Raw genomic sequence first — 13,065 nt, 5'->3', positions numbered from 1 at the left:
CTGGGGAGAATCCAGTGGAACTCACCACCTAAATTCATGCACAGGAGATTTTAGCCCAACTTTGCAAAACTGGGTCTCAAGTCACAAGGTTGGGGAAGGCTGCCCCCTAGAGCCAGGATCAAAGAATTCTTTATGGACAGCCAGCCCTTTCCTTTATTCATTGCACAAATATTTATTGAATTCTACCTATTCACCTGCCATTAGACTAGATGCTGGGAATGCAGAAGTGATCAAGGCAGGAAATAGAGTGACTAACCATCACCGTTTGCCCCAGACCGAGTGGTAAAACCAGGACAGCTCTGACCAAACCAAGAGAAGTCGGTCCCCAACAGATAAAGCCCCCGCATTCATGAAGTTATATTCCAATGGAGTGGCAGGGGAGTGGATGGAAAGGATAAACAAATATATAAGGTAATTTCACATAGTATAAGTGTTATGGGAAATAAATCAGGCGAGGGATTGTACTTCACATAAGAACAGGATTGCCACCGTAACCGGTTTGCCTCAGTGGATAGAGCGTCGGCCTGTGGACTGAAAGGTCCCGGGTTCGATTCCAGTCAGGGGCATGTACCTGGGTTGCAGGCACATCTCCAGTGGGGAGTGTGCAGGAGGCAGCTGATCGATGTTTCTAGCTCTCTATCTCTCTCCCTTCCTCTCTGTAAAAAATCAATAAAATATACTTTTAAAAAAAAGAACAGGATTGCCTCTCTGAGGAGGTAATATTTGAGCTGAGACTAGAGTGATGAGGAATTGATCTTATGGGCACTCAGAGAAGAGCTTTTCAGGCACAAAATACAAAGACCCCCGAGGCAGGAACAAACTTGGCACATTTGAGCACAGAAAGAAGACCAGTGTGCCAGAAGTGAAACGAGCAGGGCCGAGGCTAGCTGGAGTTGGCGAGGCCCCATAAGTGCACCCTAAGAACTGTGGGAAGCTATTGGAGAGATTACAGCAGGGCAGTACCATGTTCTGGGTTTTTTTTTAAAGTTTTGTTTTTTTTTTATTGATTTCAGAGAGGAAGGGAGAGGGAGAAATAGAAACATCAACGATGAGAGAGAATCATTGATTGGCTGCCTCCTGCATGCCCCCACTGGGGGTTGAGCCTGCAGTCTGTTCATGTGCCCTGATTGGGAATCAAACGATGACCTCCTGGTTCATAGGTCGATGCTCAACTACTGAGCCACACTGGCTGGGCAGGTTGCTATTTTTAAAGATCACGCCAGCTGCTGGGTGGAGAATGGATTGGAGGGGAAAGAATGAGCAGAGGAAGACCAGCTAGGAGGCTGTTGCAGGAGGCAGTGGAGGTGATGATAGTGACTGGACTAGGGTGGTGGCAAGGAGATGGAAAGAGGATAGGGCAGACCCAACTAATGAATTGGATGTAGGAGGTGAAGGAAAAGGAGGACTCAGTGATGACGTCTAGGTTTGGGGCTGGAGCCATAGAAAACAAGGACATGCTCCAGATGACATCCTGCTGGGTGGGGATTAAGGAGCAGAGAGGAGGAAGTGCTGACAAATGTTATCAACTGGAATATAGCTTAGTGAGGGTAGCCTCCACGTAGCCTTGTGGGAGAAGATATGTCTGGAATGTGCCTGCTTTGGGGGAGTGAGGAAGAAATGCCTTAGGAGGCACGGTTCCTGCAGGTGGGAATCAGGAATCTGCCTTAATATTGGTGGGACCCAATTCAAAGTGACTTCAGAGGGATTGATAGTTCAGACAGGTTAGCCATAGGCTATGTTTACATGACCTGAAATGGAATGGGGATGATGTATTGTGATAATAAGGTTAACTATAACAAACATCTCTGAAATCTCAGGGGCTTAGCCCAACAAAGGTGCACTTCTCACTCATGTTACAGTCCGATGAGGGGCTGGGAGATGGAGGGAGTAGCTCTGATTTATTCATTCATTCAAGGATCCTAAGCTGTCTTCAACATGTGGCCCCTAAAATCATCACAGAAGAGGAAGAAGGAATAATGGCAGATACATGGGAAATTTGTATGGGTCCAACCTGGTAATGGCACACGTTGCTTCCGTTTTGATTCCGTTGCTCACAACTCCCTCCCATGGCATCAGTTTAACTGCAAAGAATCTGGGAAGTGTTCAAAGTTCAACTTCAGGATGTCACATGCCAGAAAAAGAGCTACTAATGGTGGGCATTTGCAGTTTCTGGGGGGTGGGCAGTGGTTTCTGTCTTGGGTTGGGCTGGGAGTGTGCTTTCTGAAAGTACTTCAGAAAAGAAGCTGATGTGGGAAGAATTGTATGTACACTTTTCTGCTTGTAGCTCCATAATCCTTCCATTTTTTTTCCATTCTCATGGGCTGTCTCAAATAAGATCTCAATTAACCCACACCTTGCCACTGAAATTGCCTTGTGAATGCTTTCTCTTTTACAGTTTTTTTTAAAAAATATATTTTATTGATTTTTTACAGAGAGGAAGGGAGAGGGATAGAGAGTTAGAAACATCGATGAGCGAAAAACATCGATCAGCTGCCTCCTGCACACTCCCCACTGGGGATGTGCCTGCAACCAAGGTACATGCCCTTGACCAGAATCGAACCTGGGACCCTTGAGTCCGCAGGCCAATGCTCTATCCACTGAGCCAAACCAGTTAGGGCTCTTTTACAGTTTTCTTCCCATCCAATCTAACCTGGATACCACAGTTAACTAATATTCCCAAGGCATGGCTTATGTCATGCTGTTCCTGTTCAATAATAACAATAGCAAACAATTTCAACAACAGCAATAAACATGTGTTGAGTTATACTGTGGTGAGTGCTTTAACTGTAGAATCTCAATAAACCTTAACCCTTACAGCAAGCCTATGTGCCATCATCATCATTCTCATTAGATAGATGGAGTGATGGGGCTCTGAGAGGACCACATGCTAATATGATAGCCACATGTGGTTATTAAAATTAAAATTAAAGTTAAAAACCATTGAAAATTCAGCGAGTCACATATCAAAGAATAGCCATACATGAATAATATCATTTTGGAGAGGGCAGACATAGAAAATTTTTTTCTTGGCAGAAACTTCTAATGAATTAGGGGCCAAGGGCCACAGAGTAAGTGGTAACCCTATCTGAGTATAAAATCCTTCAACAGTTAAGAAAAAGTTTCCACAATTAAGAAAAAGTTTCAGCCTGCCCTTAACCTTCTTGTACAACCTGGGCCCAAGCTACTGTTGCATAATTATTTCTTCATTATTTTCTTGCACAATTTCATACTCTAGCCTAACAAGTTTTCTCCCTACTCTACACTACTCCTGATATGTCCACTCATAATATTTTTGCTCTCCTCCTTTCTGTCTGCCCAGCTAATTAGTTCCCACCTGACCTTTAAGGTTCTAATAGTTTAATTAGAATAAGTCCTGAATCAGCTCCCTCGTTTCCATTCTCACTGCCTTGACCTAAACCACCTTTCAGACTCCCCACATCATTTGCCATGGCAGCTGGTCTGCTGCTACCAATCATACTTGTGGGCATTTAATGAGCACCCTACTATGTGCTAGGCACTCTTTTAAGCACCATGTCCTCATCACAACACTTGTAGATTTCACTGCTGTCCCCACTTTACAGGCGGGGAAAATTTCACCCCCACACTATTACTCTGGCCACATTTCTAGAACACAGAACTGTTACTCTCTTCCCTCCCCTGGCTCCACAGGGAGGGGGACAGCCTTCTTAGCAGAGCACTCAAAGCCCTTTATGTTCAGAACATTTCTAACTTCAAAACCCAGCACTCCACCCACAGACCACAAACTACTTACAGATTCCCGACCTGACATGTTATTTCTTCCCTCTGTGCTGTCTGTATACATGCTGTTCCCACGGCCTGGAGTGCCATGCCAGCTGGCCAGTGTACTGTGGACTCTGAAGCCATCCATGGCAGTGTACTGTGGACCTTGGGGCTCACTCCCTTCTCTGACCATCAAGCTATGAGTCTCTCCATCAGCGGTTTCCGGAGGAGGGCTGGGTTCTCACCACATTAAAATCACTTCTCATTAAAAAAAATATACTCCCAACATTCAAATGTAATGGGCCAGGAGAGGAGTCTGGGGTCTTTTTGTTTTTAAAGAAGCTCCCAGACGATTCTGAAATGAGGCAGATGGGGTTTATTTACACTGGTTTACATCACTCATTTTGCAATTAATTAATCATACCCTGCCTAGGTTTCATGTGCATGATTGCTAGTTAATGCTTACCTTTGTTCACTTGCATTCATTTATTTAACTACTGTTTATTAAGGGGATATTATGTGCCCGGCATTCATCTAGGTGTTGGTGTGAACAAAAGTGGTACAGTCCCTGCTTACGGAGTTTAATTTCAGATGGGTGTGGTAGTCAGAATAATGCCTCCCCCAAGATGTCCACGTCCTAATCCCCAGAACTTGTGAATATATTACTTTACATGGCAAAAGAGATTTTGTGGATGTGATTAAGGTAAGGATTTTTAAAATATATTTTTATTGATTTCAGAGAGGAAGAGAGAGGGAGAGATAGAAACATCAATGATGAGAGAGAATCATTGATGGGCACCTCCTGCATGCCCCGTACTGGGGATCGAGTCCGCAACCTGGGCATGTGCTCTGACAGGAATCCAACCAAACCGTCTCCTCCTGGTTCATACGTTGATGCTCAACCACTGAGCCATGCCTGTTGGGCAAGTTAAGGATTTTGATGTGGGAAAATTATTTTGGATTATCCAGGTTCTTAATCACCAGGGTCCTTATGAGAGAAAAGAGGGAGGGAGCAGAGTCAGGGAGAGAGAAGATGTGACAACAGAAGCCGAGTTCAAAGGAGATGACGAAGGGAGATGAAGAAAGAGGGCCTTGAGTCAAGGAATGTATATAGTTAGCTATGGAAGCAGATGTTCTCCTTGAGCCTTCAGGGGGGCAGTCCTGCTATCCCTTTCATATTAGCCCAGGGAGACCCATTTTGGGGTCTACAGAACTAGAAGATTATAAATGTGTGCTATTTTAAGCCATTAAATTCGTGGTAATTTGTAGCGGAAAGAAATGAATACAAGAAATACTGGCTACTTATCCTGTGCAGATATGTGATGGGCCTCCCCAACTTGATTCTAAGTGCCCTGCGGGCTCTGTGTTAGGTCGGGTTTTCCCTTTCATCTGAGCTGAGGGTGGAGGTGATGTTTGGTGGGGATTGGGAGTTAGGGGGAGAGGCTTGTGGAGATGAAAGGAAAGGGGAGCTGTGAGCCAGAGTTAGAAGGTGAGGGTGGCAGGGATTCTCAAGCTTCAGTGTGAAGTACCGTCTGAAGAAAGTCTGGGAGGAGACCGGGCAGGGCGGAAGGAATCGTATTCACTGTGTACTTTCATGTTTCTTAATTGATGTTTTAATTTGTGATGAGACATTTAAATCTCAAATTTTAAAAGAGAAGGTGCCTCCTATCCAGAGATTGAACGTGTAAAGCAGCCACCGCAGCTGCTTCTATAAACATGCATGGCTAAGCCCCGCCAGTGCCCAAGTATCCGGATACGGCGGGTCTGAGACAAGCCCGGGGTCTGCCCTGTGGACAGGCATCCGTCCCCCTGACCGGCGGTCTCAGGACCTCAGGCGCCCAGCTCTGCGGGCCTGGGCTCCGGCATCGGCGGCCTCCGGCCAGGGAGGGCGCTGTGCCGGCGGCGGCGCGGGGAGGGGCCGGGGAGGGGGCGGGCCTGGGCGGAGCGCGCGGCGGCCGGCGGCTCAGGCTCCGGCTCCGGGCCCTGCACCTGTGACTCCCCGCAGGCTGAGCTCGCCCTCGCGCCCGGCGCCCGCCGCCCATGGCCCCGTCTCGCAGGCAGCTCGGCCTCCGCGCCGCCTACTCCGGCCTCAGCTCCGTGGCCGGCTTCTCCATCTTCATCGTTTGGACGGTGGTCTACAGCCAGCCGTGGACGGCGGCGATGGGGGGACTCGCAGGTACCCCGGGGCTCGGGGGGCGTTGGGGCCGACTTGTGGGGCGAGGGGAGGCGCTCTGCTCCCGAGGCTCCTCGCGGGTGACACCTCGCGGGGGAGCAGGGCGGGTGTTTACCCAAAACAGCCTTTCGCAGCGCGGGCCTCTCGCGGCCCAAGCATTCTCCGCGCCCTGGCGCTGCCCGGGCGCCGACGTCCTGCTGGGGTTGGCACCCGCCTGCCTGCCAGGCGCTGCCGCCTGGGGTGGCTCGCGGCCCCTCGCCCGCCCACTGCCCATCGCACCTCCTCCCTGCGCCCCGCGTCGCTCGCCGCCGCTTCCCAGGGCTGCCCCCGGGCTCAGGGTGAAGACCCTCCAGACACACCTGTGCTGGGGGTCCCGCTGCTGCAGCGCCTCTTCCTTGGGGCTGGGTGAGGGCAGAGGCGGGGAAGTGGGAAGGAGGGCCGGGGGCTCCTGGGGAAGCCCGCCTGCCTCTTTCTGGTGTGGACCCCGCCCAGCGGAGGCCTTGGGGGGCACCTGGAAGGGCGCTCGGGGATGGAGGGAAACTGCACGTTCTGTTTCCGCCGCGGCGGTGTCTCTGGGCCACCCTGGTCCTGTGGCTCCTGCACCGGTATCTGCTCACCCGCCCTGGCCGCCCTTTCGGGGCCTCTAGGAGGGAAGCGGAGACCAGCGCTGGAGTGAGAACGTCAGCGCCCTGGTGGGAGCCGGGTGCTCACCGGTGCTCTGTGCTCGCTGTGCACCTTTAGGGCATGCCGTTAACCTCTCTGTGTTGTAAAATTAGTGTGAAAGGGAAACATATTTTTTCTACTTGCTAACTTTTTTAATGCGATCTACGTGCCAGACACTGTTAAGCAATCTGCTTCCATTGTCTCGTTTAATCCTTATGTCAGTCCCGTGAAGTAGGCATTGTTATTGTGCCTGCTTAAACTGAGGCTTGGAGTAAATGAATAGCTCGCCCGGGGTTACACAGCGACATGAAATAGTACGTGTGGGAAAAGACCTTTGGGGAAAAAAATACACGTAAGGATAATGCTTTTACAGATGATGTGCTTATTCCATTACTAAAACCCTCTGCCCAGAGAGACCGTAGTGTCTGATGACGAATAACTGGATTGACTCATTGCCCCTGAGCTTACTGAGAGCCATCCCGGGGTAGAAAAGGACCGGGAGGTGGAAGTTCTGCCTTATAAGAGGGCATACATAGCCACAGCCTGCGCGGCGCCAACCAGAGCACTGGGGATCACCAAGGAAGGGTGGTGGGTGCCTTGGCTGGGCTGCTCTCGTGCCTGCCGGGATGCCCCCCCACCTGTGGCTTTCTGTTCTCCCTGGGGGCCACCAGACTACCTCTGTTCACCTATCTGCAGACCCGGCTCCTCCCTCCACCCCGGGACCCTCACCATCTGCCCTGTTTCTCCTGGTTCTCTTGCAGTTTTTCCCCCGTTTCTTGGCAGCCTTCTGCTTTCCCCTCAGAAAGGTGGTGTCTTCAGGCCAGGCGCTGTGGTTGGACTGATAAGACCTGAGATGGGGGCTGTTTGGGAGTGAGGAGGGAGGGCCACCCCTGGGATCAGAGCTGGGTGTGCTGGGAGTCTGGCCTGGTGTGGTGAGCCCAGGCTGTGTGACCTTGGGCCCATCAATGCCTCCTGGGCCTCAATTTCCTCATCTGTAAGGAGTGGGAGGAGATGCCAGTGAAGGAGATGATGTTAGAGACACCCTACCCACCCCCATCCTCCAACCCTCCCCTCCGGCCCCTCTACCCACCCCCACACGCTTTTCAGGCCTGTAATGTTGCAATTTGTGTCCTCTCATTCATCTCACAGCTGCCTGTTGGAGAGCCATGAACTAGCCAGTGATGGCGAACCTATGACACGCGTGTCAGAGGTGGCACGTGAACTCATTTTTTTGGTTGATTTTTCTTTGTTAAATGGCATTTAAATATATAAAATAAATATCAAAAATATAAGTTTTACTATGGTTGCAAATATCAAAAGATTTCTATATGTGACACAGCACCAGAGTTAAGTTAGGGTTTTTCAAAATGCTGACACGCCGAGCTCAAAAGGTTCGCCATCACTGAACTAGGCCCTCTAGCTTATGCTCCAGGGAGTCCTGGGGCTTCCCTCTGACCCCAACTCTGCCCTCTCTCCGTCCCTGCAGGCTTCCCTCTGAGGCAGGCCAGCTGTGGAGTTGGGCACCAGGGCAGCGATCAGCGGGAGCAGGGTCCTGGTGCCTCCCTGACAGTCTGGCCTTGGACATCCAGGAGGTGGCCATGGAAGAGCCATAGCTGCCTGGCGGTGGTGTGGTGGGGCGAGGGAGGGCTTGCCTGGCCAGGGCTGCCCACGTGCCCTCTCCACCCTGCGTAGGTTCTGAGAGTCTGTAGCCAGACTTCTTCCTCTTTTGGGGGTGATGCATCAGCGAATTTGCTGACTTGTGAGCACCCCACTTCTGACTTGGCGTTTTCTAGCTCAGAAACTGCCGAGTCACCAGAGGGCAGCCCTAGTGTGTTCCTTCTTCCTGGGTAGCGGGCAGTGGCCAGTGGGGTGCTGGTTCCTGGGACAGGGTGAGCCTGGGGCCCCTGGGGCCAGCGGGAAGAGCGTTCATGGGTGGAGACCCGCTCTCTCCCATCCTGGTGGTGCCGGGAAGAAGCTTGGAGGAAAGGCAGTTGCAGAAGAAAGCTTTGCTGTGGGAACCCTGGGGAAACACGCACACTCTTACTCTCCATCTAGCAGACAAGGAAAGAGGAAAAGAATAGAAAAGTTGTCCCAGGAGTCCAAACGGCTCTGTGTTCTTCCCAGGGGAGCTGTGAGTGAGAGAAGCAGGGTCTCTGTTCCTGGAAGCAGGTTGGGTGGAGTGAGGGGTGAGGTCTGGCATGGACATGCGTGTGGGTGGGCCTGGGGACCTGTCCGTTCTGCCTGGATTGTGCAGACCAGGCTCCTGGAGCCCACAGTGTCCTAGGGAAGGGAGCAGGGCTGAGGGACAGTTGCCTCCTGCTCCTTCACTGCGCACCTTTGGGTGGAGTTGGTGAGGGAGGCCCTTCCACAGAGAGTGGTGAGAGCTGGGGTAGGTGAGACCGAGCCTGCTTCCAGGCTTGGCTGGTGTTTGGAGGTGAGCCCCGTGTGCAGGGGAAGGGAGAGGTGGGGAAGGTTGTCCCTGCTAATTAACAAAGACCTGGGACCTGGAACACCCAAGATAGCCATCTGCCTTTTCCTCCTGCTCAGCCCCTTTTGGCACATGGGTATATGTGGGGGTGGGTGTTTTGGGGGCTAAGAGATGGCATTTCCATAGGCCTGTATTTCAGCATCTCCTAACCCAGAAATTGCTGAGTCACAGAGGCATGGCTCTGACCTTATTTTTCTCCTGAGCTAGCTTCCAGAATCTTTGAGTGGCAGAGGATCTGAGAGCTCAGCTACCCCAGCCACTCCATGGCATGTTAAAGAGACAGAGGGCAACGGGGCTGGCCCAGACTGGTGCCATTCTGACTGTTCCTCAAATGCACTCAGTGACAACAAGCCTCTTTCTTGGACCCTTTAAGAAGCCATTGGCTCTCCAAATGAACACCTAGGATGCATGTGAGAAGATAGGGAAAGACTCTGGGAAGGGTGGCTGGCACACAACCCAGATCACGTAGGATGTGAGCTGAAGCCGTGGGGTTGCTACTCTGTCCACCCCTGGCCTGCTCCTACTTCCTGCCTCGGCCATGGAGAGATGCTTGTTCGAGCTCATCCCGATCTCGGAGGTGGAGGGACCCATTTTCCAGGCCCCACAGTCCTCTTGGAAGGTTGGGGTGGGCAGGGGCAGAGCTGGGAGAGTGTGGGTGAACAGGGCGGGAGGGGAAGCTGCAGCGTTGGCAGGGCTGCACCTCACTAGTGTGGAACTGGAGTCTCCAAGTTTCCATGCTGGCGGGACCTTTGAGCTTATCCATCTTTAGATATGAAACATTAAGGCTCTGAGAGGTCATGAGGGAGTGCCACGGACTATGGCCCCAGGCGTCCTGGCTGGCAGTCTCATGGTTTTCATCCCTTACCAGGCTGCCTAAATTGTGACAACTTCTGGGCGGGTGACCAGAGCATAGCTCTGTGATGATGCTCCCCTCTGCCTTGTTTGCCCTAACTTAAAAAACATTTTTATGAAATATTTTGGGCAACTGAAAAAGGGTGGATAATTTAATAAACACTCTTACACTTATCACCCAGCCTAAGAATTAAAGTATCATAGATTCAGTCAAAGCATTCTTCCCACCCCCACCTCCTTATCAACTTCCTTTTCTTCTCTTTCTCGCCACAGATAACCAGCCACTTTCCCCAACCACATGTCCATCCTTCCTGTGCATGTGCGCACAGGTCTCCTGACACCTAGGACCCCCGGCCTGTGTGGCCCCACCTGCCAGGCTTGCAGCTGGCTCTGCCTCTCCCCTCATTCCTTGCAGCGACCCTGCAGCCCTGCTCCGGACCCTTGCCAAGGGAATTGATATTTGTTCCACTCTTTAGGCTGTGCGGCAGGCACGGCCTGGCACAGAGGGCACTCGTATTGGCTGAGCAGCAGCTGGCATTGTCGGGGAAATGCCCAGCCTGGCCCAGAGGGCGGACCCAGGAAAGGCTGAGGGCATCAGGCCTGCCCTTTGCAGCAGACTGGAGGGAGTGACGGGGAGTATGGCCATGAGCAAGGTCTTGAAAGCCCTCGGGCTGGGTGGAGGGACATCAGGGTGGGAGGACCACTTCCCACACCTGTGGCCCTCAGGCTGGGCCTCTTTACACTCTTAAAAAAGTAGTGAAACCCGTGAAACCCCAAGAAAATTTTATGTCGGTTATATCTATATGTGCCATATTAGAATGATAACTGAGAACATTTGTAAGCATTTAAAATATTAAAAATCACATTGCATTAACACAAGTAATATGTGTGTAAGGAAACAGTCATGTTTTCCAAAACAAAAAAAATTAGGGAGAATGGTATTGGTTTTATATTTTTGCCGATCTTGACTGTGTGACTGAAGAGAGATTCCCTTATCTGCCCTTGCAATCCGGCCCCCGTGATATCACAGGCCCTATGGCCTCTAAAAACTCCATTCCAGAGTCATGAGGCTGTAAAGACCAACACTCTCTGTATTTCAGCATTTCCTAACCCAGAAATAGGTCTGGCCTAGGGGTCCTACCAGTCCCTGGAGGACCCAAGGTCACTGGCTGGAGGCTGGGAGGAGGGTGATGGCAGTGTCTGTCCCGCTGACCAAGTCTGTCCCACAGGTGTGCTGGCACTGTGGGTCCTGGTGACGCACATAATGTACATGCAGGATTACTGGAGGACCTGGCTCAAGGGGCTGCGTGGCTTCTTCTTCGTGGGCGTCCTCTTCTCAGCTGTCTCCATTGCCACCTTCTGCAACTTCCTTGTGCTGGCCATCACCCGACACCAGAGTGAGGGCCAGTGCCGGGGGGGCAGGGGGGGGGCGGGATGGACGGGGACTGGGGGGCGGCACTTACATCCAAGGGACTGGCCAGATCACTTAACCTCCTGTGTCTCAGTTTTCTCACTGTTAGAGTGGGTTGAATGAGAGTAGCCTTACCCTGGGGTTGGAAGGGTTCAGTGAACTGTGTGGGAAGTGCTGAGCACATGTAGTAGGATGGCAGTGCCCCCTGGTGGCTGCAACCAGCAAGAAGCCAAAGGCCCTTGTCCCTGACCCTAGGGAATCTGATGTTCAGGCAGCTTCAAGCGGGTTGGAAGTGGCTGAGGGTGAAAGTAACAAAAGCAAAAGATGCCACACCTGTGAATGGCCAGCCCTGACCTTCCCTCATCCCACTGCCTGCAAGCCCTGAAGGCTGGTTCAGCCTCTACCGGAGGTTGGAGAGGGCGGCCCCAGCCTTGCGGGATGGGGGCTGGGAAAGAGGGCAAGGCCCTCTAGAGTCAGCCGGGCTCCTCTCCCTTGCAGGCCTCAAAGACCCCAACAGCTACTACCTGTCCTGCGTTTGGAGCTTCATTGCCTTCAAGTGGGCCTTCCTGCTCAGCCTCTACGCCCATCGCTACCGGGCTGACTTTGCCGACATCAGCATCCTCAGCGATTTCTGACCCAGGGGGTGAGATCTCTGCACCCTGGGGTCCTAAGGACCTGGACTCAGCTTCTGAGACATCAGGTGGGACTGTCCCACCCCTGGGGTACCCCAGCACCGTGGCAGGAAATACACAACAGGAAGACTTTGGTCTCCCAGGACACTGTCCCCGTCCACTTTGGGGGAGACCTGGGGGTGGTGGAAAGGGGTCCTGCTCTGTTGCTCCTCATTAGCCTGGCTGGAGGGAAGCTTTTCAAATAGATCTATTTTCTTAGCGCTCAGTGAGGAAGCTTTGTAAGGGCCAAGGCAACAGTTGAGGGGCAAAGAGGCCTTGACCCATGCCTGGGGGCAGGTGATCTGGTCCCTGCTGCCCCAGGGACTTTCCCTCAGACCAGGGTGGAAACCTGGGAAGGGAAGGTCAAGTAAGGGGTCTCCAGTAGAGACCTCACCCCAAACCCCAGCATCCCATCCTGTTGTTCCCCCAAGGTCTTAGGCAGAGAGTTCAGTGTCCCTGTCCCACCCTGAGCTGGCCTCCCGAGTGTGCTGGTCAGTCATCTCCATCACCACCCAAGTCCTCCCTCTTACACGTACCACACACCTCAGAGCAGGACTCCCCAAGTGAGGCCAGACTAAGGATCTTGGGGAAGGTGCTCCTGCCCCCAGAAGGGCTTGAGTAGGGGGCAGCATGGTGCAGGCCAGAAGGACCCCAGATCTGTGCCTACACACCTGCAGCCCTGAATTTCCACTCGGCCTTCTCACACCTGCCCTGGTTACACCCAGAACACCCCCTGCTATGAGATGCCTCCCCCTCCTCCCCCCACAACTCCTGCCCCTCACCTAGAGCTTATATCTTTTACCTCCCTCTTGAAGGATAAACCTGCTCTCTGCCCATACACTGGCCCAAGGGCTCCCCTGACTCGGGAGGGAAGAGGCTACTGATATGTGTGTCTTTTTATGTTAGGTTGCCATTTTGCACGTCTACCCCTTTCCCACCTCAGCTCTTTGCCTTATCTGTGTTACTGTCACTTAAGCAGAAATACAGCGACTGTTTGTATCAGACAGCCTCTGGTTGTTTCTTGGGGGGATTGTGAGAGCAGTGGGTGGGAGGGCTGGTGGTGCTG

At 52.3% G+C, this 13,065-nt stretch overlaps 1 protein-coding gene across 1 annotated transcript; it reads left to right on the top strand.

Moving 5' to 3' along the window:
- The first annotated feature begins 5,661 nt into the window (after window positions 1-5,661).
- Window positions 5,662-13,001, top strand: SLC48A1 (solute carrier family 48 member 1). Its single transcript, XM_081082673.1, has 3 exons — window positions 5,662-5,917; window positions 11,147-11,314; window positions 11,827-13,001. Exons 1-3 carry the CDS (start codon window positions 5,782-5,784, stop codon window positions 11,961-11,963), a joined length of 441 nt encoding a protein of 146 aa, XP_080938799.1. The 5' UTR covers window positions 5,662-5,781; the 3' UTR covers window positions 11,964-13,001.
- The last annotated feature ends 64 nt before the right edge of the window (window positions 13,002-13,065 follow it).

This window comes from Myotis nattereri (assembly GCF_964212035.1).
Source record: "Myotis nattereri genome assembly, chromosome: 2".
Taxonomy (NCBI): Eukaryota; Metazoa; Chordata; class Mammalia; order Chiroptera; family Vespertilionidae; genus Myotis; species Myotis nattereri.
Note: the sequence above shows the minus strand (reverse complement) of the source record. Positions and strands in the feature narration are given on the sequence as shown.

Excerpts from the sequence above, each read along its gene's own strand:
- SLC48A1 (XM_081082673.1), top strand. The coding sequence starts at position 5,782 with ATGGCCCCGTCTCGCAGGCAGCTCGGCCTCCGCGCCGCCTACTCCGGC. Across the intron at positions 5,918-11,146 it reads GGCGATGGGGGGACTCGCAG|GTGTGCTGGCACTGTGGGTC; the intron begins GTACCCCGGGGC and ends TCTGTCCCACAG. Across the intron at positions 11,315-11,826 it reads GGCCATCACCCGACACCAGA|GCCTCAAAGACCCCAACAGC; the intron begins GTGAGGGCCAGT and ends TCTCCCTTGCAG.